We start from the raw sequence: 27,084 nt of genomic DNA, 5'->3' as shown, positions 1-27,084 counted from the left end.
TTATTACAACCTGTTCTTCAGGAGATAAACATGTAGGCTGCTTCCAATTTCTAGTTATTAGAAATAGAACAGAAGTGAACCTATATAAGTAAATATCTGTTGTAACATATAGTGTCAATTGCATATATGCCCAATATTGGTATACCTGGATCTTTTGGAATATCTATTTTCATTCTTTTGTGAAAATTCCACCCTGAATTTCACAGGGACTCTTCCAGTGTTCACTCAAATCAACAGCAAATGAGTCTTTTGCTGTTCCCATCATCCTTTCTATCATTTGCTGTCTTTTTAAACTAATCTTAGACATTCTGACTAGAGTAGGATAGAATCATATAACTATTTTCCTTTGTGTTTTGCTCAGCACTGACAGAGATGCCTTAAAATCCTCTCATTAACCTTCAGAATTTTATGTGGAAGAGGAAACAAAAATATGTACTCGTGTATTCTAATAACAAAATAAGGCAATGCTTCTTTCTCAATTTTTCATTACTTATCATAAAAGGAGTGGAATTATATGAAATATTGTCTCCTACACACACTGATATTATCATAATCATTTCTATTATATTATAAAATATAGTGAATCTTGACTAATTGACCTGAGGAAGGAGAATGAGTGGAAGGAGGAACCTGAGATTATGTCAAGCTAAAGAAACACATGTCATAAAACCACACTTTTTTGAACTTCCTGTCTCCTAAGTGTACTGGCTAGTTTTGTGTGTCAACTTGACACAGCCAGGAGTTATCATAGAGAAAGGAGCTTCATTTGGGAAAGTATCTCCATGAGATCCAGCTGTGGGGCATTTTCTCAATTAGAGATCAAGTGGGGAGGGTCCCTTGTGGGTGGTACTACCTTTAGGCTGGTGCTCTTGGTTTCTATAAGAGAGCAGGCTGAACAAGCCAGGGGAAGCAAGCCAGTAAGAAACATCCCTCCATGGCCTCTGCATCAGCTCCTGCTTATTGATCTGCTTGAGTTCCAGTCCTGACTTCATTTATTGATGAACTGCAATGTGGAAGTGTAAGCTCAATAAACCCTTTCCTCCCCAACTTGCTTCTTGGTCATGATGTTTGTGCAGGAATAGAAACCCTGACTAAGACACTTAAGTGTACATCCTGGAATCTATACTGTGTTTTTATATGCTGGAAGAAACACCAAAGGGAATCAAAGAGATTCCTATAGCCCTCTCCTGATCCAGCCATAGTAGGTATATTTTCATGTACAATACAGTCACAGGTTCCATTTAGGCTTACTCCAATCCATAATGGTGAGGAAGAGGAACTGTCTCAAGATTTTCTCCAAACCACATTATTTTCTTCACTTTGAGTCCTGAGAGTCTCTTACCTCCCATGTCTCTGGTACATTCTGGAGGTTCCTCCCAACCTCCTACCTCCGGTGGTTGCCTGTTTCCATTTTTTCTTCTGGACCTCAGGCTTCATTCCTTTTCTGTCACCCAATAACAGATAAGAATTCCTTTTCCCCAAATCCCCACCTGTCCACTTTCCCTCCCAGGTCCTTCCTACTCCCTTGTGATTGCTTTCTTCTCATTCCTAATGGTACTGAATCATACTCACTTGGGTGCTTCTCCTTGTTTATCTTCTTGAGTTCTATGGACTGTATCTTGGGTATTCTGTATTTCTTTTATTTCTTTTGATTTGTGGTTAATATCCACTTATTAGTGATTACATACCATGCATATCTTTTTGTGTCTGAGTTACCTCATCAGGATATTGTCTAATTCCATCCATTTGCCTGGAAAACTCAGGATGTCCTCATGCTTAAGAGTTAAATAGATCCCCAGAGGATTCCCCACCATGTAATAAGGATACATGCTCTACTATGTTCATAGCAGCCCTATATATAATTGCCAGATGCTGGAAAGAACCCAGGTATCCCTCAACAGAAGAGTGGATGCAAAAAATGTGGTATATCTACACAATGGATTACTATTCAGCCATTAGAAACAATGAATTCATGAAATTCTTAGGCAAATGGATGGAGCTAGAAAACATCATACTAAGTGAGGTAACCCAGACTCAAAAGGTGAATCATGGTATGCACTCACTAATAAGTGGATATTAACCGAGAAAACTGGAGTACCCAAAACATAATCCACACATCAAATGAGGTACAAGAAGAAAGGAGGAGTGGCCTCTTGTTCTGGAAAGACACAGTGAAGCAGTATTCGGCAAAACCAGATCGGGGAAGTGGGAAGGGGTGGGTGGGAGTACAGGGGGAGAAAAGGGGGTTTATGGGACTTTCAGGTAGTGGGGGGCTAGAAAAGGGGAAATCATTTGAAATGTAAATAAAAATATATCGAATAAAAAAAAAGATTTTTCTATCAAAAAAAAAAAAAAAGAAGAAGAAGAAGAACGGAGGAGTGGCCCCTTGTTCTGGAAAGACTCAGTGAAGCAGTATAGAACAAAATCAGAACAGGGAAGTGGGAAGGGTTGGGTGGGAAAACAGGGGGAGGGAGGGGGACTGATGGGACTTTCGGGGAGTGGGGGTCCAGAAAAGGGAAAATCATTTGAAATGTAAATAAATATATCAATAAATTAAAAAAAAAGAAGAAAAGAAAGAAAGACAAAAGAGTTAAATAGATTCCTTTGTGTAAATGAACCACATATTGTTTCCATTCTGCTATCCGGGACATCTTGGTTGTTTCCAGCTTCTGGCTATCACAAACAAGGCTGCTATGAACATAGTGGAAGACATAACCCTATGCAACAGTGAGGCATCTTTTGTGTATATTCACAAGAGTGGTATTGTAGGGTCTTCAGGTAGATCTACTTATGCTTTTCTGAAGTCTCCAGAATGATTTCCAGAATGGTTGTACCACTTTGCAATCCCAAAGGCAATGGATGAGTGTTCCTCTTTCTGCACATTCTTGCCAACATTTGTAGTTAGCTGAAGTTTTCATCTTAGATATTCTGATTGGTGTAAGGGAGAATCTCAGGGATATTTTGATTTGCCACTCTCTGATCACTAAGGACTTTGAAAATTCTTTTTTTCTTAAAATTGTATTTCCCTCTAATTTATTATGTGTGATAATTAATGCTGATCATTATTGGAATTTTATTTATAACTTTCTCTGAGAAAGCATTCTGGGCATGACTCTGAGGATATATTTAATGTTATTAGATTCTGTCTATACTTAAGTAACTGAAATGGTCAAAGTAACAGTACAAATGGGATCTACTATTCCTGTCATAGTTCCTGGTATGTATAAAAGGACAGAGCTTACTGAATATGAGGATTCATTTTCCTCTGCTTCTCAACTAGGTGAACAATTTCACTACCTGTAAACTCCTGACATCAGAACTACTGTATGATGATAACTTGAGCCTTCAAATAATGAACTATTTTTTCTAATGTAAATAATTTTCTAGAGTTCCTTTTCACAGAAATAGGATAATATTATTTTTTAAAAAGTGTTGCTACAATGCACAGGAGTGAGTTTGATTTTATTGTATTAATAAATTTTGACTCAGTCATGGAGAGTGCTTTTATAGTTAATATTTTTTATTGAATATATTCTTCATTTACATTTCAAATGCTAAAATCTTTGCTGGTATACCACCTCCAAAAACCCCCAAACCCTCCTCCCACATCCTGGCTCCAATTATATATCCCTCCACATGACCTACTCCCATCCACCCCCACCCCCCACTGATTTCACCACACTGGGGCATCTACTGAGCCTTCACAGAACCGAGGGCCTCTCTTCCCACTAATTCACGACAAGGAACTCCTCTGACATATTTTGGCTGGAACCATGTGTATCCCTTAGTTGTTGGTTCAGAATATGGGGAGAGTTTTATGTTAAGAATCTGGAAGAATTTGGTCAAATAACTTTCATTTATTGAGCAGTACTTAGAGTGACATTCTTTTGTAGTTTGGAAGAAAAAATTTATTAAGTGATTCTAGAGGACCTGTCACATGAAATCAGGTGCCTGATTAACAGAAGTGGAAGGGAGTACTGTAAATGCAATCTTCCAAATACTGTGTAGAATCAAGAGTCAGGCACACTGAAGTCCAAGCAATAACATAACTTAATAACATTCATTAAAATAGATAAGAATATGTGTAATACATAACATAAAATAATTACAGTGAGTGAAACTATTTGTAACAATGAAGTTAAATAAAAAACTGAAATTGTTTCTTGTAATAATCTCTTCTGCTATGGTTAAGTGGGAACTAGAACGGAATGTTGAAATAGCATGACAGGCACCTTCTTCAGTCATTAAGAAGTTTCCATTGTGGAAAGTTGTATGTTGATGTTGTTTCATTGTCCTCTGCTAAAGGAAATATAAAAATGTCATAGTTAAACATTCTCAGTTATAGATTCACCCCACTTCAAATAAGACTAAGTTATCAGTATATCTTCTGAACTCTACACAAAGAATTACTTGAGTTAACACTATATCTGATTTTGAAAGCATTGCCTATTAAGATTCTTCACATACATTTTGTAGTAAATCTGTTGCAACTTAATATATATACCAAATGCTACTTATTTGGCAAGATTATCTCTCAAACATCATTTTTTGTATAAGATAGCACAGCTTGTTGGCACATAGTTTAAGCTTATAGTTTAAACTCATGTTGAATGGATTTGTAAATAAAATAATTGATTTAAAGCAAACTTTTTAAAAATAATTTCATATCCAGAATATCATACACGAATTATATACCATGGAAAGAAAGGAAAGAAATGTAGCACATAATATTCTGGAATTCATACAGGGTCTAAAAAAATTCCTTTGTTGTACCTACATGTTTGTAAGTTTGTACATATGTGTGTCTGTATGTATACCTATGTATATATTCATATAATCATACACAAGTTAAATGTTGTTTAAAACACTTTTCCAATGCTTTAGTATCATGATATGCTCTAATGCTGCTCTGTTATTTTCAAATTTATGAAATCAGGAAATGATGGCATCCTTCCATCTATTTGGTAACTTATTCAAATTCTCTTAACCTGTAGGGACTTCTGCATGAGGAGCAGTAGATGAAATCTTTAATTCTGCAGTATTAGCATTTAAGGTTTCCCACTGTGACCATCTATGGATTTTTTTTTATAACAGCTGACTTATCAGCAGTATTTACTGACATCTTTAAGTCATTTGACTTCTTTTTATTATTGTCACAAATGATATGGTCCTCATCTCCAAATATATCAACATAGTTGTCAATCATGATTTGTAAATAGACATCTGTAATACCACAAGGTATAAACAAGATCCTCTATTATTTCACATAGTTTACCAAATTGAAATCAATAAAAAATTGAAATCCAAAATCGTGAGGAAAATAGCAGTTAGTCCAAACAGATATGAACCTGTGAAGTATCTGTCTGTTCAAACATATTGCAAAGAATTGGGGATCTATTAAGCAATGTAATGATTAAGAACTGATATGATGCTAGACTAACTGAATAAAACAAATTAATGACCTCACAGGTTTCTTGAATTGGTGATACTTTGCAGGGTGTGTGAGGAGGTGGAGTTTTCTTTTGATGGTTTGAATGGGACGACTGACTAATTCCAGAAATCATAATTTATGACACCATCTTTGTGAAAACTTTTGGGTGGATTAAGTGGCTTGGCTTCCCCATAGGAGGTTTGTCATTGGTTAGAATTTAAGGTGACAGAAGTCAGGTGCGATTTGCAGTGTCCTTTCTGTGCTTTGTGTTTGCTGCCTGAGTTGAGAGCTACCAGCTCTCTGCCTCCTGTTGGTTGTCCTACCTTCCTGCAGCTATGCTTCTCTGTCATGACTTTGAAGGACTGTAATCTGTCTGGATAGCTAATTCCCAAGTAAGTATTTACTTCTGTAAGTTGTTTTAGTCCAGCTGTTTTATTAAAGCAATAGGAAAATTACGAAGGGAAGAAGGTGGTGAGAAGAGGGATCTTAGGTGAAATAAACTGCCTCCAGATTGGGAAGTCTATGGGATATTGGCTTGATTAACAACTGAATTATTAGGGCAGAGATCTCCAGGATGGTGCCACCCTGGAGCTATTATTGAGACAGAGAGATATGTGGTGCAGGACAGGAGGCTGCACTCCTACACAGCTCCTGCTACATTCCTTGTGTCCAGGTTCCTGCCCTGCTTCAGTGTAGTCCCTGACATTTCTCAGTGGTTAACTGGTAACTGGATGTATACCATGAAGTGTAACCTGTCCTCCAGAAGTTGATTTCATCACTGTTTTATCATAGCAAGTGTAGCAAATTAAGTCACTTTCTAAATTGAACAAGGTATTCCCTGGGCTTTCCTATTCCATTTGGTTTTTTTTTGGTTTTTTGGAGACGGAGTTTCTCTGTATAGCCCTGGCTGTCCTGGAACTCACAATGTAGACCAGGCTGGCCTGGAACTCAGAAATCCACCTGCCTCTGCCTCCCAAGTGCTGGGATTAAAGGCGTGTGTCACCACTGCCTGGCAACATGTAATTCTTATAGGTCTGCTTTTATATGTTACTTGGCCTTTTCCCCCTTGCAGCTTTTAATATACTTTCTTTGTCCTCAATATTCAGTGTCTTAGGTAATGTATGCCAAGGGAACAAAGCAACAAGTTGGAGAACCAGGGAGATTAATATAGGAAGACAGATGGTATCCACTGGAGTCCGGGACCGGGGAACAAGAGGCTGTAGTCAGTGTGCTATAGCAACGCTGGATGTGAGACTCAGGGATTTGATTTGCAGGAGCGGAAGGTGAGGTCAACATCTGCAGTTAGTTCACCTGCTTTCCTGCTTAGAATGTGTATTAGTGTTCTCTCTCTCTCTCTCTCTCTCTCTCTCTCTCTCTCTCTCTCGCTCGCTCGTGTGTGTGTGTGTGTGTGTGTGTGTGTGTGTGTGTGTGTGTGTTTCATTTGTTTTTGTTTGTTTGTTTGGTTTTTAAGACAGGATTTTTCTACTGCTTTCAAAAAACCAATTGAATGAGATATCTGGGGTCTGAGAAAGGACCACCTATTCTCTTGAATATTTTGTACAGAAACCAAGAATTTAACTAAAGCTTGGGAGGAGCCCTGTTACCCTCCACCCCCAGGGTTTCTTTGGGTACCTAAGGATATGCTTGAATTCACTTTATTGATCTTAAACTCAGAGATCTGCCTGCCTCAGTCTCCCAAGTGCTGGGATTAGAGGCATGTGCCAGCATGCAAAGGTAGTGGCCTGAATAATTTTAAGAAGGACTGTGTATTCTCTCTGGGCTAAGGCAGGTTTTGATATGCATGCTGTGCAGACAGTTGCAGGGAGTCATGAAGTCAGTCCGGGCTAGCTGCACTGAAATACATGTGTCATAGGAGTTTCAAGTTGCAGTCCTTGGCTCCTCTGAAGTGGAAAATTAAGGGTTCCCTGGAAAGTCCATTGTATTGGATGGCGTTTTGCTGGGGCAAAGGCATGAAGAAGTGTTTTCCTGGAGTGGACACAGGGGAAAGACTAAGGCTCCCTCGTGAAGGGACATTAAGCTAAAGCAGACACAGGTCAAAGGATTCTCTGCTAAAGACAAGCACACGTTAGTCTGCTTTACACCGTGTAACTGAGCTGCACTTGTTGGGATTCCATGGAGGGAAATGCACCAAGGGACTTCTGGGGGCGTGCTGCAGTTTCTTGCTGCTTCGGTGGACTTGGGCTGAGCAGCAGCCTGATTTCAGCTGAGTTAGACACACGCTGAGGTGAGACAACACACGCTGAGACAAGACACATGAAGGACATGTGAGGAGGCTGCCCTTGGTTTGCTTACAGAGCTAGATGCGCGATGCCTGTAGGTCTTGCATCTTTGCTGATCTTCGATTCCCTGAGAGAGGCACAGCAGAGACCTTCCCTGGCTTACCTCAGGGTCCCTCCTGCTGACTCAAGCTGAGGCTGAGGCATGGCTGACTCTGCTAGGTAGTGCTGCGGACACTGGTTCATATTTGCTATCATGTCTCTACCAAACCGGACTGCTGATGTATCTGTGAGGTGTTTGGGAATGGATTGAGCTACTGCTGCTGACCTGTGAACTGAACTGCTGATTTTCAGACAACACAGATGGGAGGTACTCCAAAGAACTATGTCTAATCAGGTCCATGTCCCCAATATTGTTTCCTTCCCATCACCTCTGGTAGGTGATGGGGTTAAAGGAAGGTTAAAGCATTTAAGAACCATCATTAAAAATAGGTTTTTAAAAAATTAAAGTTACACTCCTGCTTTCTAGTTACTGAGAAACATGCCTGGCTGTTCTGGAACTCACTGGGGAGACCACAGTGGCTTAAAACTGACAGAGATATGCCTGTCTTTGCCTCCCGAGTACTGGGATTAAAGGCATGGACCACCACCCCACCCAGTCAACAGTTCTTAGGAAGCTTTACTCATACCTGTCATGGTGCTGAGCCTGTGCCTTTTGTCCTTTTGACAGTGACCTTTGCCTTACAGCCTTTGTAGTTTTATGAGGTCCCATTTGTCAATTCTTGATTTTAGAGCATAAGCCTTACATGTTAATGTTTGATAAACTTTTACATAAACTCAGTAAACAGTTGTATTACAAAACTTCTGCTTCTTACCCCAGATAGAGAGCCCAAAACAGACCAAAGTATGTATACCACACAAGTACAGTTAATAAAACAGTGAGTTTTATTGGAGTTATTTACAGAAATACTGGTGAGAGCTTACTCACAGAAGAACAAATGATTCAAAAACTGTTGCACCATCAAAGCCCACCCCAGGACTGGCAAGAGCATGAAAATTTTGGGAACCCGAAACACTCCTTTCAGGCAGCTCAACATATTGGACAGAGAGCGCTTCCCAAGGGACGCAGTTGATCCACATCTATTTCACATAGCTGGGTTGGGTTTTGAGTCTTTGCAGCTTGGCTTGTTTGAGAGTGATTCACACAGCTGCTTGCCTTGTTTACTCTTTGGAAGAAAGAGCCTAGAAAATCTGGTTACTTTCAGGGACTCTTGATGCTAGTTGGAGTTGTTTCTCTTCCTGCTGAAAAAGTGAGTTCCTGTGGACTAGAAAGCTTCAGTCTCAGAGGAAACTGTTACAGAGTAACAGTGCAAAGCTAGAAGGAGGGTTATCTGAGGTATCTTGTGAGACAGTGCTTTAGAAAGGGTGGACACAACTTAAGTTAGTAATCTAAATAACAAGTACAAAGAACACAAGGCCATGGTGATTCCAAGAAAAGGTTCCTCTTACATAACCATGCATGCCACAGATAGATGGGTTGAAATCAATCCTGAGAGTAATGATTTCACAGTTATCACTGTCCATTTTCTTTTAAGATATTTTCTCCAGATTTATTAGTCCTTTTGAAATGTGTAAATGAAATACATAGTCTTTCTATTGGTCCCTATACTCAGTGGAACATCATTTAAAAAATAAACTAATTTTTTTCATATACACAGATTATTTTAACAACTGTTATTGGCAATATTTTCAAACTGGAGTCTGCCATAAGTCCTACGTAGGTATGAGCATACCTACAAATAATATGCAGTAAAATTGATCACTAAATGAACCTCCAATAATGATTATTGGAAAAAAATCCAAAAGTCCAAATACAGCTTATTCCCCTCAATATACAATATTCACAGAAAGAAACCACAACAGAAATGGAAAATGGGTTGATAATGGGATGAAATGGGTTGAAAATGGATGTATCTGACTCTTGGTTAGGAGGTGTGAACTAGTTTTAAGACAGTAATCTACCACTGATTAAATACTTATTTTGAGGTATATGTGATGCCAATAGCACCTTTTCTGCTATATTAATTTCTGCTAAATTATGCCTCCTTCAAGGGAGGATGTGTGTGTCATCAAACCACAAGTTTCTATATGCTTCAAATCTACCTAAAAATAAATTTAGTAAATCTAATGGAGTTTTGAATAAATAATATCTAATGTAAAGATTTAGAGAACTTGGTAGTTTCAAGTACTCTTACAATGTACTTGGGATTTAAAGAGTTTCTACCAAATTCAGCTGTAGATGAGGGTATTGTGAGGTTTTGGAAATTCATATTTTCCTAACATCTCAACCATAACATACCCCCTATAGAAGCGGTAAACACCCTGCCTGGACAGCTTTCTTACACCAGAGTGAGAAGGTTAGTCTCTGCAGCAAGCACTCCTTCATCTTCTCCTCTGCTGTGCTCCAGCGAAGATCAGTGCAGTCCCCTGGCGCCTTTTACTTGTGGATCTCTGCTGACACTACTTGCCTAAAGTCTGTACTTCTAGCTCCCTGTCTGCTCCGTCCATCCACCCCTGCGTTCTCCTGTCTCTTTCATTCTGAGGGCCACTCAGAACTAAGGAAGTCATGACAGCCTTTACCCCTGAGTGCTTTGCTATCCATACCCCGTTCTCCCACAGTTATCTCAGCAATGTCTATGCACAGGAGTCCTGAGTCCTGCATTGCTTTTGTCAGGTTTACAGTTTCAAACAGCAGGGAACCAATAAAATGTACTCAGTTAGGTGTCCCTAATTCTTCCTCATGATTAGATTCAAACTATGAATTTTTATAGAAATATTAGGTCTCATGTCAGAAGGTGCATGATAATGAATTTTTCTGTTGGTGGTGACATTAACCTTATCTATTTTGAAATGCTGACTCTCAGGTTGCTCCTAGCAAAGTAACAACTTTTCTATTTGTAACTAGTAAGCATCTTGTGGAGAAGTGCCTATGACTACAAACATCTTCCAGCAAACCACAGATTTCCACAAACGTAAGGGTCAAAGAATTATTCCATAATGGTATTTTTATATATCTATTGTCTTGCCTTTTACTTTAATTTAAAATCTTTAATTTTCTTTTTTTTTTTTCTACAAGGTCTCACTCTATAGCCCAGGCTAACCTAAAAATATATGTAGTATAGCTGAAACACTTGTGAATGCAAGAATGTAGAACACAACTACTATTCAATATAAAAATATGACTTATCTAATGATTTTGGTCAGAGTTTAATAGCCAAAATATTACTATAAAATTGTTGTCTGTGGGGTGTGTGTGTGTGTGTGTGTGTGTGTGTGTGTGTGTGTGTGTGTACTGAAAGGCCAGAAAGTAATATGAGATCCCTCAGAGCTGGAGTTCCAGGCATTTTCAAGATACCCAGCTTGTTACCTGGTGCTAGAATCAGAATTCTAGTTGTCATGGTAGATTAGTAAGCCCTTTTAGCCAGTGAATTATCTTTGCAGCCCAATAAAAGTGTTACTACAGCAAAAGATGAGAAGCAGCGTAACTAGAAAAGAAAGAGGATAGGAAAATGACTTATATGAGATGTAATGCTGGATGAAATTTATTTCAGTAAATAGCCAAGGTAATGTAAGTGTACAGCTCATTCAGTATGTTTATCTGCTGTGCATATAATATTGAGTATAAAGCAGAGACAGGGCCACATCCAGTCTATTCTTGTTATATTTTTTAAGGTTGACAGTATATTTTAAAAATTAAACTATCAATGCATTCCTTCCCCATTATCCTTTCCTCCCTTCAGCTTCTACTATACCCACCTCAAAGGGACTAGTCTTCTTTAAATGTGATTAACACACACACACATACACACACACACACACACACACATACACACACACACACACAATTTAAATTTCTTTGGGTTTTGTTGTTGTTTGTGTATTTGCTGGTGCACACCTTTAATTGAAGCATTCAGGAGAAAGAGTCAGGTAGATCTCATGTCAGTCAAGTTCACATACTGAAGTTTAAACTACTCAGGGCTACACAGTGAGACCCTGTTTCAAAACAAATACACACACACACACAATTATTTAATATAACTTAGTTTATTTGTTTCTAGCATGTGGGATGGGAGAGGCACACATGAGGAATTAAGATGTCAAGTCGTAGGAGTCTGTTCCATCCAGCTACCTCGTGGGATCCAGGGCCAAACACAGTTACTCTGGCCTGCTTTGAAATGACCAAGGCTTGCTAGTCATAAAACACTTTTTTCTTGAAGAATTTCTTTTGTTTTTTCCATTTTTATTTAAGTTACAAGTAAGGTTTTTCTGTATAGAGAAAATTTCTTATAAGCATCTGCCACAGACTGACCCAGCCAGGGAGTCACGACAGAGGGAAAATCAGGGCTTTGGTATTCAGGAAGGCATTGGTGCAGCAAAATGACAGACAGACACACCAGAGAGAGGTTTGAATCTGCTGCAACTTTACTTTTTAGTCAGGCATATTTATAATACATTGAGGAACAGATCGAGGTTGGCACACTTCCAGAAACACTCAAAGAATTACTAAACAAGGTACATTTCCATCTTAATTAGAACAGCAATTAGACATGACATGATGTCCACAGGAACTTTAACTCTGTGAACCATGATCAAAACCAAACTATGATCATGAACCTCAGACCTATAGTGTTTGATTCTAACTTGTGGTTACTTATTAAAGTTGTGTTAATAATCAACAGGAGAACTTGGGCCTTCAGACCATATTTTATGCTTAAAGCCTTCTTCTGTCATCAAAAGTCAAAATGCTTTAAATATATACATTACAAGAGCCCTCTATATTGCCTTGAATAGCAAACACCAATGTGGTCTGGCTCAAGCTAATCTATGTCTATAATCTCAAGAAAATTATAGGACCTTCTAACCTTCAATGTTTTTATCCATCTCTTACCTTTTTATCATAAGTACCTGTATAAAGCAATAGCTCATCAGTAGTCCTATACTTTTTCATATTTTTTTTCTTCCTGCTACAAACTATTCATCATTACCTTTGCTAAGGCTAGTGATAAAGACAGACCCTGTTGAAAAGCATTTCAAGACTTTCTTTCACTAAGCTTCAACATGAGTTCATTGAGTTTAGGACTGGAAGCAGTAGGCATAATCACCACATCCTCTTTTTCTTTCCACCGGAATACCAAGTTCTCCTTTATCAATTAACCAGCTTATAGGCTGGGATCGTGCTGTATAAAGAATTAAGAAGAGGAAGAAGAAAGACACAGTGCAGAACCCATAACCCAGGAAGTACAATATCCTTAGAGAACATCGAGGTCCTTTCTAAGGACAGAGGTGGGCACACTGCCAGGGACCTCCAGGGAGCCTAGCCCTGAGGGGCATTTTTCTCCCGTCTGCCTTAATGACATACTGGCAAGTCACACATATGACACTGGAGTTGGTGTGGCAAGCATCACCTGACAATAAAAAAACCTATGGCCAATGAGCTGAGGTAGGAAATTGGAGGTGGGGCACAGGCAGGAGAAGAGAGGATTCTGGGAAACAGTGAAAGAATAAAGAGAGATTCGAGAGACACACTGGGAAAGATGCTGAAGGAAGACAGTAAGGAAGAAGCAGTCAGGGACAAAAGGAGTAGTAACTAACCAGCAGGTAGATGAATTCAGGATAAAGGGAGATTCGCCAGGGAACACTGTGGAGGCCCAAAGCATGAGATCTGAGCAGAGGTTGAGGAGATGTACATAAACCAGCAGGTGGCTGAACTCAGGATAGAATAAAGAAGGTTAGCACCAGGCTTGGACACTCGAAGCTGAGGACCGGTAAGTAACTGTGTGGTAGAGAGAATAGTTTCATTGGGTTACATAAGTTATGAGTTAGTAAGGAAATGAACTAAAGCTTACAGCCTAGGAATCTATTAATAAATGATTAGTTTCAAAGTCATCATTGTGGGAGCAGGGGCTAGGAGGGAAAATTGAATTTTTTAATCATTTCTGTATTGATAAATTTCAAAACTGTTGGACGAGCTGACAAGATGGTTCAGCTGGTAAATTAGGCATTTCTCACCAAGTCTGATGACTTGGATTTAGTCCTGGCAGGGATTAAAGTAATCTAAAATTTTCTAAACCCCTCCCCCCAAAAGAATAGATTGCATTGGATTTGAGGTATGCAGTCTCAGAATTGTTTTTTATACCCTTGTGGCTCTGGGCCGATCTCTACCACCCCAAACCATTAAGATGCCCCTTTTGTCTAACTAGTAGTTTAGCCTGCTTAGGGCTAAGAAGCAAAGAAGAGGGCCTCCTCTCTGCCTGTGCCTGGCCGATCCCCACTCCTGGGCTGAAAGCTCTCTTGAGGCCCGTGAAATCAAGAATTGGGGTGTAGGGGTGGAGGGAGTAACTTCAGAGAGTTCTCAGAAAGTTCAGAGCTAGAGTGGCTCTGGAAGCTTAGCACCACCTTAGACCATTCTCTGATCTTCCCCTGACTCGCAGGATAATGACTGAGAAACCAAGTGGATTCAGAACAGGGGCTTGAGACCTATTATTGACTTCAGCTACCTCAGTTCCTGAAGGATCGCCCTGGGACAACTTTGCCTTGGGTGCAGATCACAGGGTCCAGGGACTTTGACCTCAGCCAAAAAGTGAAAGGGAGCTAAGAACAACCCTGGGAGGCCTGGGAACTTTCCTACCTCAGTCAGGAAGGGCAGGAAGGAGAGCCTGGTGCACATGCTGAAGCCTGCAAGGACCGGTCCTTCCCAGTCTTTGTGCCCTGCTGCTTTCCAGCCTGGCAGTGGGGTTGCCAATGTCAATGTGACCTTAGCCAGGTAGCTCTTAGGGCCTCTCTCTCCTCAGATTTACCCTTGGTCTGTGTCATCTCTGGAGGTCCCAGCTCAGTTGTAGCTACTCTGGACTCTCCTGCTCATATTGAGATTAGTGTTCATTCCTTGTTAACATGATATTTTTTTCTTTTTTCTCTGGGGGGGGGTTGTTTGTGTTTATGTGTGAGGAACTGTTGACTGGCTGTGCACAGGAATGGAACGCTGGTGCCCATAGACTGCAGCCTGCTCCATCTTCCCTAGCTGTGCCTGAGGCAGCTTGCTGGGGATCCTGGCTTCTGAGAGAACAGGTGTCTTCCCCCCCCGCCCTCACTCTACACTTGTTCCTGTTCTTTGACATAATCTTAGTGAAGCTGAAAGCACAGTTCAGTAATAGATTCCTACCTACTTGTGTAGGAGTCTGCAGAGTTAGGACTTGTTTATTCTTGGCAGGAAGGTTACTCCTGTGGGCTGGGAAAAGAATACAATGACACATTCTTCTGGTAGTCTCTCAAGGCCTGCTTAAGCACTGCAAAAGCATCCTAGAAAATCTTCTGAGAGTGTTTAAGTATAAAATGGACCTAAAACATAATGAAATTTGCCTTACTTTTATCGGAGTTTGGGGACAAAGCACAAAATAAAACTTAGGGAGAATCCACTTGAGTGCTGGGAGCTCTGTAGCAGCATGGGAGCGAGGGACCACAGCAGGTGGGGTGGCTTGGGGTTCAGGTACAGGTGTGAGGCCACATGATTTCCCCATTGCTCACCCCCCATTGCTCACCCCAGTAAAGTTCTGCTCTCATCCCACAGATTTACAAAGAGGAGCACTCCCATTTGTCCTGGAGCCTTTCAGGATGGGGAGCATGCCCACATCTGGTGCTTCAGGATGCCACCACCACCTATGAGCTTCACAGGAGTCCTTGCCTGCATGCTAACTTTACCCTGTGTAGTGGCGTCAGCCAGAGCTGCTGCCAAACCTCCTAACACAGAACTGTGGATTGTGAGTAGGATGGTAAGTGAGGGCTGACTCAAGGAACCTGCCAGTGGGTTTGGGTATGTGGGGCCATGGTGGCGGCCAACAGAACTTTGGGAACAGCAAATCCCATGGGTGAGGATGTATATTAGGTTGACCAGCAGCACTGATTTCCCCCTCTAATCCACAGACTGCTATGTGGCAGTTTATGAGGTGTCAGGAGCCTCAGAGCCACTACTCAAGTGGTTCTACGTGACTGTAGTCCCCGGGGCTCCTCAGCTGAAGGTTTCTACAGCTTCTTTGATCATTCAATTCCTAGATGAGGGACCTAAAAATTTCATATTAATAAAAAGGCTTAGTGAACACTAGAGCTGGGCAGATATCTACCCTCTCTGCTGTTATGTTGACCTCCCTGCCAATAATCCCACAATATGATTTGTCATATTCATCTAGGCTGCTCTTACTCCACCTGGCCAGCCCTCATGGCCATGTTTTCAAGATTCCTACCCCATGATCTCTTCTCTTCTCTCTACCTTCTTCTCTTTCCCCTTGTAGTATTGCCTCAGACCACAAAGATAATAGTATTGTTGTTCTTGCCTGAAGACAGACTCACTTACATTGTGAATGAATATACCATCCTATACTATCATAGCTGTTTTCTAAATGTTCTTGAATTTTAGCAGAATGGTTATTGGCCAAGGTAACTTCAGCCCACAATGCATGTTTTATTTCCCTATTGGTTGTCAACTTGTTCAGATGCCTCTATTAAAATATGAATTTCAGATTAAGTTTACTCAGCTTCTAGTGTAGTGTTTTGTCACTTAGAGGGTCATTAGGTAGGTCAGTACAATTTTTTTATTGACATCTTTCTGCATTTTTCTCATATACAGTCCCATTTGTACATGAGAATTTTGTATACCTCTTAACAAAACCCTTTACATCTTGTGAATTTTTGCACATGTTTCAAATTGAGCGTGGAGAATTCCTAAAACTTAAAACATAAAGCAAGAAGAAGGGGTAAAGATGATGTTTTAAAACCTCAACAGTGATCATAACTTTTTTTTAAAAAGTCCCTTGCCTTTTTTTGTATGTATAGGAGGCATCACATCTCTCCTGAAACTGTCAGAAAGGCGTGCTGACCATATCCTCTAAGCCAAGTCATTTTCCTCTACCACTAGATAGATACCTCAAATACACTCATTTATTTTCATGTTTTGAATCATCCACTTCCAGAGTTCCTAGTTACAAAACACTTAAGGAGTTAATAGCTGGCACTTCAATGGGCTATATTAGTCAATGAATTACTAGAAGAAAAAGGGTTTAAAAGAGCACCCTGTATCATCTTATGGTTCTGTGGGTTAGAAGTCCATACAGATGAGTGGGTCCTCGACTTAAGATCTGAAACCCAGTGCCAGTATGGGAGGGCTGGGGAGAAAGCCCATTCTAAATTGTTTCTGGTTGTAGACAGTGAGTGAACTTTTTCATGCAGCTATAGGGCAGAAGCCTTGTTGACTGTTGATCAGAGCTCACACTCAGCATGAAAAGCCTTCTCTCAAGGCCTTCTTTGCAGCTCATCATCTTCAAAGTCAGCAAGGGCACTCTAAATCAGTCCCAAGTTTCAAATTTCTCTGACCTCTCTCCATCTGTCACCAGCCATAAAGAACACTCTGCTTTTAGAGGAATGTAATGAGATTGAGCCCAATCACATGGCCTCTCTTTTGATTATCTCAACGTCAAGTCATTATTGTTTTTAATCACATCTTCAAAAATTCCTTTAACAATAACATTATATGATCATGAGCTGAATATATGATAAAAATCCAAGACTTAATTAAACGTGACTCTCATCAGATAAAAATTTGTGGCACTGATTACCAGCTGGACATGTACAAAGCCAAAACTAGAAGAGAGACAACTCAGGGAGCAGCACATCTCAGCCTCAGCACTGTTGGCATATGTGTCCAGATGCTGGGATGGGTTCCTCCCCCAGAGGGTCCCTAACACTTGCTTATGGGATCCATTATCATTATTTTGACATTGTTTTTTAAAATAATATTTATTTATTTATTTTATGTGAGTACACTGTAGCTATCTTCAGACACACAAGAAGAGGGATCAGATTTCCTTATAGATGGTTGTGAGTCCCCATGTGGTTGCTGGGAATTGAACTCAGGACCTCTGGAAGAGCAGTCAGTGCTCTTAACCTCTGAGCTCTCCAGCCCCTATTTTGAAATTATTTTCTTTTTTTTAAAGATTTATTTATTTTGTGTATGTGAGTACACTGTTGCTGTCTTCAGACACAGACAAGAGGGCATCAGACCCCATTACCGATTATTGTGAGCCACCAGGTGGTTGCTGGGAACTGAACTCAGGAACTTTGGAAGAGCAGTCAGTTCTCTTAACCATTGAGCTATCTCTCCAGCCCCATATTTTGGAATTCTTAACACTCTGCTCACACAGCCATGTAAGAAAATACTTCTGTGTCAGAGATGAAAACAAGACTTGAAGGGATCAGTGAGCATCCCCTAAGGCCACTCAGCTCCATGGGAATGGAAATAAGGCTATGTGTCCATGGCCAACCATCCATGTCCCTAGAATCCTACACGGGCTCCTGAACCTGCCATGTGGTGTGTCACCAGCTGGGTCACCAGAGTGCATCTCACAGTTCTGAAGGGGTCTGGAGCTAAAGTGTGAGGAGGGTCTTGTTCCCTTGAAGCATTGCAGAGCAACCTTCCCTTGCCTCCAGCATCTCCTTGTGGTTTCTGTCCAGCCTTCCCATACTCTGATGTGTAGATGTCTCACTCCAGTCTCTCTGCTCAAACATCCTATGGACACGTCTGAGTCTTCAAATGGCCTTAATGAGGACTCCAGTCATGGGGTTGGGACCTGTCCCAGCAGCACTGCACAACCTCATCTCAATTCCATACATCTGCAAAGGAACTGCTTGCAAAGGAATCCACATGAGCATGAACTGGGGGGGGGGGGGGAGGGCACTGTTTGATCCACTGCAATCATTGGGCCATACTGCCTCCTTCAAGGGATATGACTGCTCTGAGGAACTCTTTGGTCCAGGAAACCATGAAAAAAAAATCATCTTTTGATATGGCATGACTGAAGATATATTACCATTTGGCTATTGATCAAGCCAGCTCATAAAAATGACAGTTGTCTTTTACCTGCTCAAACAGGAAGCAAAAATTCATCCTTAACTGATCTGTGCACCTTGCACATTCCATGCAAATATCTCTTTAGAACTAAATATTGTTTGTCAGGTTATATATTACCGAATGACATACGAAGAAGGCAGCTCTGATAAGTTCACCATCATGAACTGACCTGCTGCTCCAGCTCCTTGCCTGATCTTGACTCATACTGATGCTGTTTCCAGAGATTTGCACACTTCTCCTATCATTGCTCAATGTCTGTCCCAAAGCTTCTCTCCATTGAAGATGCCCACAGTTCAGTGCCATCAAAGGCCACAGTGTGGTAGTGGCTGTACTGGGGTGTCCTCAGACCACACAGATAGAACCAGAGTAGGGACAGCTCTACAGAGAAGCCCTGCCTGCCAGAAGCTTAGCCCTGACTCCTGGCAGGCTCCAAAAGCCCAGGCTGGCAATCCACTTGCCACTCTCCCAGCTCCAGCTCTCCCTGGGTAAAACCACCAAGAATCGACTCCTGCACCATGCTGCCCTCTTGTAGCCGCCAGGAGTCTACACACAGACAATCTGGGCAAGCAATAAGCCAGAGGCTTTAAAGTTTGTTTACTGCAACCTCAGACAGGGATGTCCAAGGAACACTTAGGAGAGGCACTTGTCCATGTACAAAGCAGCCCCCAGATACGCACGCACGCACAACACGATTTACTGCTTCAGGAAGCCTGTATTAGGACTTTGAGTCTCCTTTCTCTCTCCAGAAAAAATCACGAATCTTTCCTGCCACTGCAATCCCTGAGCCTCAGGTGCAGACACCAAAGGGCATTGGGAGGAGACCTAGGGCAGCAAGTCTCCAGCATCCCTGTCTGCTTTGTGCTCCTAGCTCACTGGGCGGGGACATATCAATTCATCTGTCCGTCAAGTTCTTCCTCTGCAAAAACTGATCTAGCCCAAATTATCCTCCACTTCATTTTCCTGATTTATGGTTCAAAGTCCTGATCTTCTGCCTACCTCAAGTCCTCCCAGACATCCAGAAACAGAAACAACCAACATAGTATTAGACTCCTCACGGAGCCTGTGAAGGAGGTCGGTCACATCACCCACTTAATAATGTCCCGTGACCCTGCAGGAAAGGACAAGTTAGCTAACCCCACTGCAGGAGTAGAAACTGAGGCCAAAGAGTTTCTATGATATAGCAAGTCCATACAACCATAGGGCAGCAACAATAGGGTTTGCCCAGCAATATTTGTGCTGGACTCTCCAGCTGTCTCCATGGGGGGACAATGATTGTCATCTCTCATGCTCATGGCTTTTCCCTACAGGACAGAGATGATACATCTACAAGCAAGAGACGCAACAAGAGTAGGAAGAGGAAGGGGCCGCAGGCAGTGAAGACTACAGATTCACAGAGACAGCAAAATGGAGGCCCAGTAAAACCTAGGACTCCCCACCCAGGTATGCGACTCCCAATCTCAGCTGCCAACTCTAACTGACCAGCTCTTTAGATTCCCCACCACACACCCTCTCTTGTATCTGAAGAGTGTTCTGATACCCTAAAGCTCTAAGAGAAGTTACCCAGCCCTCTCCTCCCCTGTCAATGTGGGAAAGCTAAGGGTGCCTGGAAAAAGGGTGGGACACAGTGTCCAGGAAGGCCAGTACTTTGGGAACAGATTGGGGAGAAACCAAAGCCTCCCACCAAAACCTCCCTCTCCATTAGAGGTCTGTCTGAGGCTTGGTTGTTCTGCAAACACTATCCTCATGAGCCTCCTGCCAGCCTTCCCTGCACTACCAGAGTAGTTCTCACCCATGGAACTAGAAGGGTGTGAAATAAAGCCTTGAAAACCTCCCTGACTTCATGTCCAGCCTCTTATTTTATTATTAATGTATCCATAGTAATATATTCACCTATGTGTGCCTGTATATCTAGGCACATAATTATATTTATTTATCCACAGCATACAGAAGGATATAGACAGTCACCTTAATATTCAAGTCAGACCGTATGAAATCAAGGTCCTTCTTAGACCCAGTTTTCCCATCTGTAAACAGGACTGGTGTACATTTAATTCACAGGGTTGGAGCAGTGTTCTGGGATACATTAAGTGTTGAATAAATGATAAACTATAATCATCTATGTAGTCCTTCCTGTAATCAATTATCTAATACTTGATACTTTGATCAGTTACTGACCTCTCAGTAAGAGCTGCTCTTAGTAGCAGTGGTCATGTGTGGGTGGTTTCTCTTCACCAGGCTAAGCCACGGGACACTGAGTTTTAACAGTACTCTCCTATGTTAGTTCCCATGTGTTACAGATAAGAAACTTGAGGCCCATGAGAGCAAAAGGATTTGTCCAGAGCTAGAGAGAAGCCTGGCTGGGAAGAGCAGTGGGAAACAGAAATGGCCCAAATCTCCAAGTCTAATGCTTGGAATTAGAATCCGGAGTTTTCAACCACCCTAAACCAGACGACCTTTTCTGGCTGTGCAAGCCAGGCAGAGGCAGCAGAGACAGGAGTTGAGGCCAGGCAGAAGGGCTCCCAGTCCTCCTGAGTGCCCCATTCCCCCAGCCATCCATGTAAATACCTCAGCAGAGCCCTCTGAGTTTCTTTGAAATTGGAGTGGGCTGCAGGCTCCAAGGAGCCCTCGGGCTGCCAGCTTTCACAGGATTGCTGCCTCTGGGGACCCTGAATTTGTAAACATTGCCCCAGAGGGAGACACAGGAATGGAGGAGACTCTGCCTTTGGCAAAGTTCCCCCAAAGAGGAGGCAGGGTCATGCAGGAGGCCACATCCAGCACCTAGTTACCTAAGACTCCAGTTCTACTCTTGTTTAATGAATCTGTAAAATGGGAATAATCAGCCCTGCTTATACAACTCAAATAGTTCTTGAAAAACACCTGAGCAACTGCAAACTGGGACTTGTGATACAAATGCCCATGGGCAACTCTGGACTATGCATCCACTGCTGAAGGCATCATTTGAGTGACAGCGTGGCTCCTGGGGATATGACCAGCATTGAAATCTGTGATAGAGAAAGGAACCACTCCTGGGCCCACTCAGCCTGGTCCCATCTTATGTCCCATGTATCCATACCAGTTAACAAATGCCTTCAGCAAAGAACTGAGTAAAAAGTAGGAGAACAGATTCCAAAGTCACCTCTCCTGTCCAGTCCCCTCCAAATGCAATGTCTACCACTTGCAACAAGGGCAACATGTTGTTATGCTTATGCATGATTTAGCAATAAAAAATATATCTCACAAAACCCAAACACTTTTTTTATTAAATTACCATACACTTGGATATCTCTAATCCATACAGTAAATATTAAATCTCTCCTGTTGTAGGCAGCAAGAATAATTTGCAATAGATGTTCTAATTTTTCCCATACACAGTGGGAGCTGCCTCCCTCCAGCAAATGGAGGACACCTTAGCAAGGACATCTCTTCTAGGCCCGAGCCCAGCGCTGGGAATGAGGGTCATAGAGTCAGTTGACCAACCTCTAAGGAAAGGCTAAGGACCCTAAAAACAATCTAGAAGTCCACACATTTGGTCCAGGCAGTTAATGAAAAATTGTGTCCTGTGTCACAAATTCTGCCAAGTTCTGGTTGACCTGACATTTCTAGACCTAGGGAAGAAAGATTCTCACAGCCAGGGTGGACTCACCTGTGCCCTACTCTTAGTGGTATCACAGGGTCACAGGGTCATTCTAATTCCACAAGAGAGACCCTTAAAAGAGGCTAACTCTCCTGGGGTATGTTTCCTGGTTCTGAGAGGGCAGATGTCCAGGTTGGAAGGGACACTCTGACCCATGGCCTGAATTCATAGTGAGAGTTACAGGTTCGAAGTGTCTGCAGCCCTCCAGAACAACTCAAGAGAGGTGGGGGAAAGCCAGGATATAACTCACTGTATCCTGTACCTTTCTTATTCCTAGTCTGCCACTGTGTCCCCCCAAAGGCACATGAGCCCTGAAAGAGCCTCTCAATGGAGAACCTGAGATTGGGACTCCAGGTCACAGAGAAAATGTCACAACACTACTAAGGGCCATAGGCAGAAAGGGCCAAGGATAATCATATACCATGTACTCAAGATTCATTTGGAGTTGGGGCCACCATCCTTTCCAGATGGTAAGGGTCAGCTGGCATGGTTAGGCAGGGCAGAGATTAGGGTTTCAATGCAGGCCACAGAGAGCAGCTGGAACTCTGAAGGACCCTAAGGAATCTTAGGCAGTGCATGAGTGCCATATTTCCTGAATGTGTTTAGAATTAATAATGTCAAAAATCAATAATATAAAATCAATTATTATATGTCATAGGTTATGATGTATTAATTAGAAAATAGATATTCTAACTTGTATAGAACTGTGAATTAACTGTATAATTAATGACTCATATGTTTATTTGAAAATAATTAGAAGATTAAAGTGTTTTAACAGAAACCAATGAAAATGCTTGAAACAATGGATTGATTACTGATGCTGATTTCAAGTTTCCATAATGTAGATTATTTATTTACACAAGATATAATATCTCACTGATGTTTAGAATTGGTAAAATTCACTGAAAAGCATTTTCTTAAAAAAGCCTGAATATCAGGCGGATCAGTGGAATAGGATTGAAGATCTAGAAATGAACCCACACAGCTATGGCCACTTGATTCTCAACAAAGGGGCTGAAAACATCCAATGGAAAAAAGATAGCCTTTTCAACAAATGGTGCTTGTTCAACTGGTGGTCAGCATGCAGAAGAATGTGAATTGATCCATCCTTCCCTCCTTGTAGTAAGCTCAACTCCAAATGGATCAAGGATCTCCACATAAAGCCAGACACTCTGAAACTAATAGAAAAGAAAGTAGAGAAGACCCTTGAGGACATCAGTACAGGGGGAAAGTCCCTGAACCGAACACCAATAGCTTATGCTCTAAGATCAAAAATTGACAAATGGGACCTCATAAAATTACAAAGTTTCTGTAAGGCAAAGGACACCATCAAAAGGACAAATTGGCAACCAACCAATTGGGGAAAGATCTTCACCAACCCTATATCTGACAGAGGGCTAATATCCAATATATACAAAGAACTCAAGAAGTTAGACCCCATAAAACCAAATTTTAACCCAAAGAACTTTGGATAGCTGAGAAGCATCTTGGAAAATGCTCAACATCATTAGTATTAGAAAAATGCAAATCAAAACAACCCTGAGATTTCACCTCACACCAGTCAGAATGGCTAAGATTCAAAACTCAGGAGACAGCACATGTTGGCGAGGATGTGGAGGAAGAGAAGCTCTCCTCCACTGCTGGTGTGGTTGCAAATTGGTACAAACTTCTGTAAATCAGTCTGGCAGTTGCTCAGAGAACTGGGCATGTCACCTGCTGAGGACCCTGCTATACCACTCCTGGGCATATACCCAGAGGATTCCCCAGCATGTAATAAGGACACATGTTCCACTATGTTCATAGCAGTCCTATTTATAATAGCCAGAAACTGGAAAGAACCCAGCTATCCCTCAACAGAGGAATGGATAAAAAAATGGAGTACTATTCAGTCATTAGAAACAATGAATTCATGAAATTCTTACACAAATGGATGGAGGTGGATAACAGCATACTAAGTGAGGTAACCCAGTCTCAAAAGATCAATCACGGTATGCACTCCCAAATAAGTGGATATTAGCCTAGAAAATTGGAATACCCAAATATATAATCCACACACAAACGATGTCCAAGAAGAACAGAGGAGTGTCCCCTTGTTAAGAAAAGACTCAGTGTAGCAGTATAGGGCAATACCAGAACAGGGAAGTGGGAAAGTGTCGATGGGGGAGTAGGGGGAGGGAAGAGGGCTCATGGGACTTTCAGGGCGTTGGGATCCAGAAAAGGGGAAATCATTTGAAATGTAAAGAAAAAATATATCGGAAAGAAGCCTGAATATTGAGTATTGAAATATGATTATCAGAAAATCTAATTTTGTGTCTTTTATGCTTTAGGGTGTATCCAGCAATCATTCAAAGATAACTGAGACATTTTAATACAATTCTGTTATGCATATTGGCACATGCTATTTTAATGTTCTTTGGATGATTAGCTACTAGACCCATTCTATTTCCTGGCTCTTTGAAACAATGCAGCCATAATCATGCATGTGCAAGTATTTGTGTGGAATTGGTTTGTCAATTAAATTCTGCTGGCCTATAGTTTAGGCAGAATGTAGGACGTGGGGCATACCCGAAGCAGAAAGGATTTAGGGACAGTGCTGATTGGACAATTCGCCTCGGAATATGTCACAAGACAGACATATGGTATCTGAAGAAAGGTAACCAGACACACAGCAGAATATGAATTAGAATAAATGGGTTAATTTTTGTTATGATCAAGTCAGAAATTAGCCTAACTATATGACTAGAGTATTTGTAAATATATGTTGAGTTTGAGTCTTATTCCTGGGAGCGTGGGGCTGGGAGGAAGAACCAAACTTAACTTCTACTGGGCTGGCTGCCTCTGCTCAGATGAAAGCCAGCAACAAACTGAGTAGAAGACAGGGATATATACCTGTTCTTGGGGTTCGGCACAAATCTTTGAAGATAGGGATTGGTGGGATTTCGACTTGTGTGTTTGGGCTACTCTGTTAGGATGGAGTGTGGATGGGGAAGACTGAGGCCTGCCTGGAGGGCAGTAAGAGTGTTCTCTACATGGAAATTGGCAGTTGGAGGTGCTCAGGGGAGGTTTGCCACTCCTGTGCCTCAAGCAATTTACACACATATCTGACACTGCTTGAGTGGCCAAGAACAGAAAGTAGATATTCAAAATACTTAAGTGATATCAATCCTACAGATCTAAAAATGCATGCATAAATAAATAAATGTAACAATTTAGTTGGTTCTTATGATATTCTGATATACTTATAAATCAGTGCCTCATTTAGCCATCAGAGGAGATTTTTCATGTATCTGATGGGAGCAAATACAAACAATCAGACATTATGAGATAGAGAGACAGAGATACATACAGAAAGAATAACAGACAGACAGACACACACAGAGAAAAGAAAGAGAGAGAGAGAGAGAGAGAGAGAGAGAGAGAGAGAGAGAGAGAGAGAGAGCAGCACATACCACTCCATATGAGATATCTCTATTAAATACTCCTCCTTGGAATTAAGAAGATCCTGAAGTAGAAAAATAAGAATAAATAATATACTTTCCATAAGATAGACTAGATACAAGGAGAACAAAGTCTTTTAAGTCAACTGATCAAAGCTTATTTGTATACACAGACACTGAGGCAGCAAACATGGGATGTACTGGGGTATGCAAACAAGTCTTCCCCAAGCCTATCTTTCAGTTTAGTATTTTTATGGGACTCCTGAATGTGCAAAACTATGTCTCAGTTTCTTGTGTCTTCTCCTAAGCTCTTTTCTTTTGTTGGTTTGCCAAGTCTTACTGTGTTGAGCTTTTCTGTTTGGTAGCCTAAGTTTCATTATCAAATTAAATATACAGATCTAGAAGAGAACCCCCTTCCTGAAATTATCTGCTGGTCTCCAAACCTTTATCCCTTTAGCAACCCATATCAAACAAACAAACCAACAAATGTTAAGTATCTTAGATGAGAGGTAGAGAGATGCTTTAGTGATTAAGAGCATGTACTGCTCTTGCAGAAGATCCAACTTTAGTTTCTAGTACCTCATAAGATGGCTCACAACCATGAAAGTTGAAAGAGTCCTTTGCCTTACAGAAACTTTGTAATTTTATGAGGTCCCATTTGTCAATTCTTGATCTTAGAGCATACGTTATTGGTGTTCTGTTCAGGAACTTTCCCCCCCTGTACCAATGTCCTCAAGGTTCCTCCCCGGTTTCTTTTCTATTAGCTTCATAGTGTCTGGCTTTATGTTTAGATCCTTGATCCATTTGGAGTTGAGCTTAGTACAAGGAGACAAGGATGGATCAATTCACATTCTTCTGCATGCTGAACTCCAGTTGAAGCAGCACCATTTGTTGAAAAGGCTAGGTTTTTTCCATTGGATGTTTTCAGCCCCTTTGTCAAGGATCAAGTGGCCATAGGTGTGTGGGTTCATTTCTGGATCTTCAATCCTGTTCCATTGATCTACCTGTCTGTCACTGTACCAGTACCATGCAGTTTTTAACACTATTGCTCTGTAGTATTGCTTGAGGTCAGGGATATTGATTCCCCCAGAATTTCTTTTATTGTTGAGAATAGTTTTAGCTATCCTGGGTTTTTTGTTATTCCAGATGAATTTGAGAATTGCTCTTTCTTACTCTATGAAGACTTGAGTTGGCATTTTGATGGGTATTGCTTTTAGCAAAATGTCCATTTTAACTATATTAATCCTGCTGATCCATGAGCATGGGAGGTTTTTTCCATTTTTTGAGGTCTTCTTCCATTTCCTTCTTCAGAGTCTTGAAGTTCTTGGCATACAGATCTTTCACATGTTTGGTAATTAGAAACAATGAATTCATGAAATTCTTAGGCAAAT

At 41.2% G+C, this 27,084-nt stretch overlaps 1 protein-coding gene across 1 annotated transcript in view; it reads right to left on the bottom strand.

Moving 5' to 3' along the window:
* Nucleotides 1-3,624: 3,624 nt before the first annotated feature.
* The window catches only part of LOC127663978 (zinc finger protein basonuclin-2-like), a 100,008-nt gene continuing 76,548 nt past the window's right edge, over nt 3,625-27,084 (bottom strand). Inside the window, exon 4 of the mRNA XM_052155832.1 lies at nt 3,625-4,299. Coding sequence (XP_052011792.1) covers nt 4,051-4,299 — 249 coding nt within the window. The 3' untranslated portion in view covers nt 3,625-4,050. The remainder of the gene's footprint in view (nt 4,300-27,084) is intronic.

This window comes from Apodemus sylvaticus, chromosome 13 (assembly GCF_947179515.1).
Source record: "Apodemus sylvaticus chromosome 13, mApoSyl1.1, whole genome shotgun sequence".
In the NCBI taxonomy this organism is placed as follows: domain Eukaryota; kingdom Metazoa; phylum Chordata; class Mammalia; order Rodentia; family Muridae; genus Apodemus; species Apodemus sylvaticus.
This window is presented reverse-complemented; position numbering and strand designations above follow the sequence as displayed.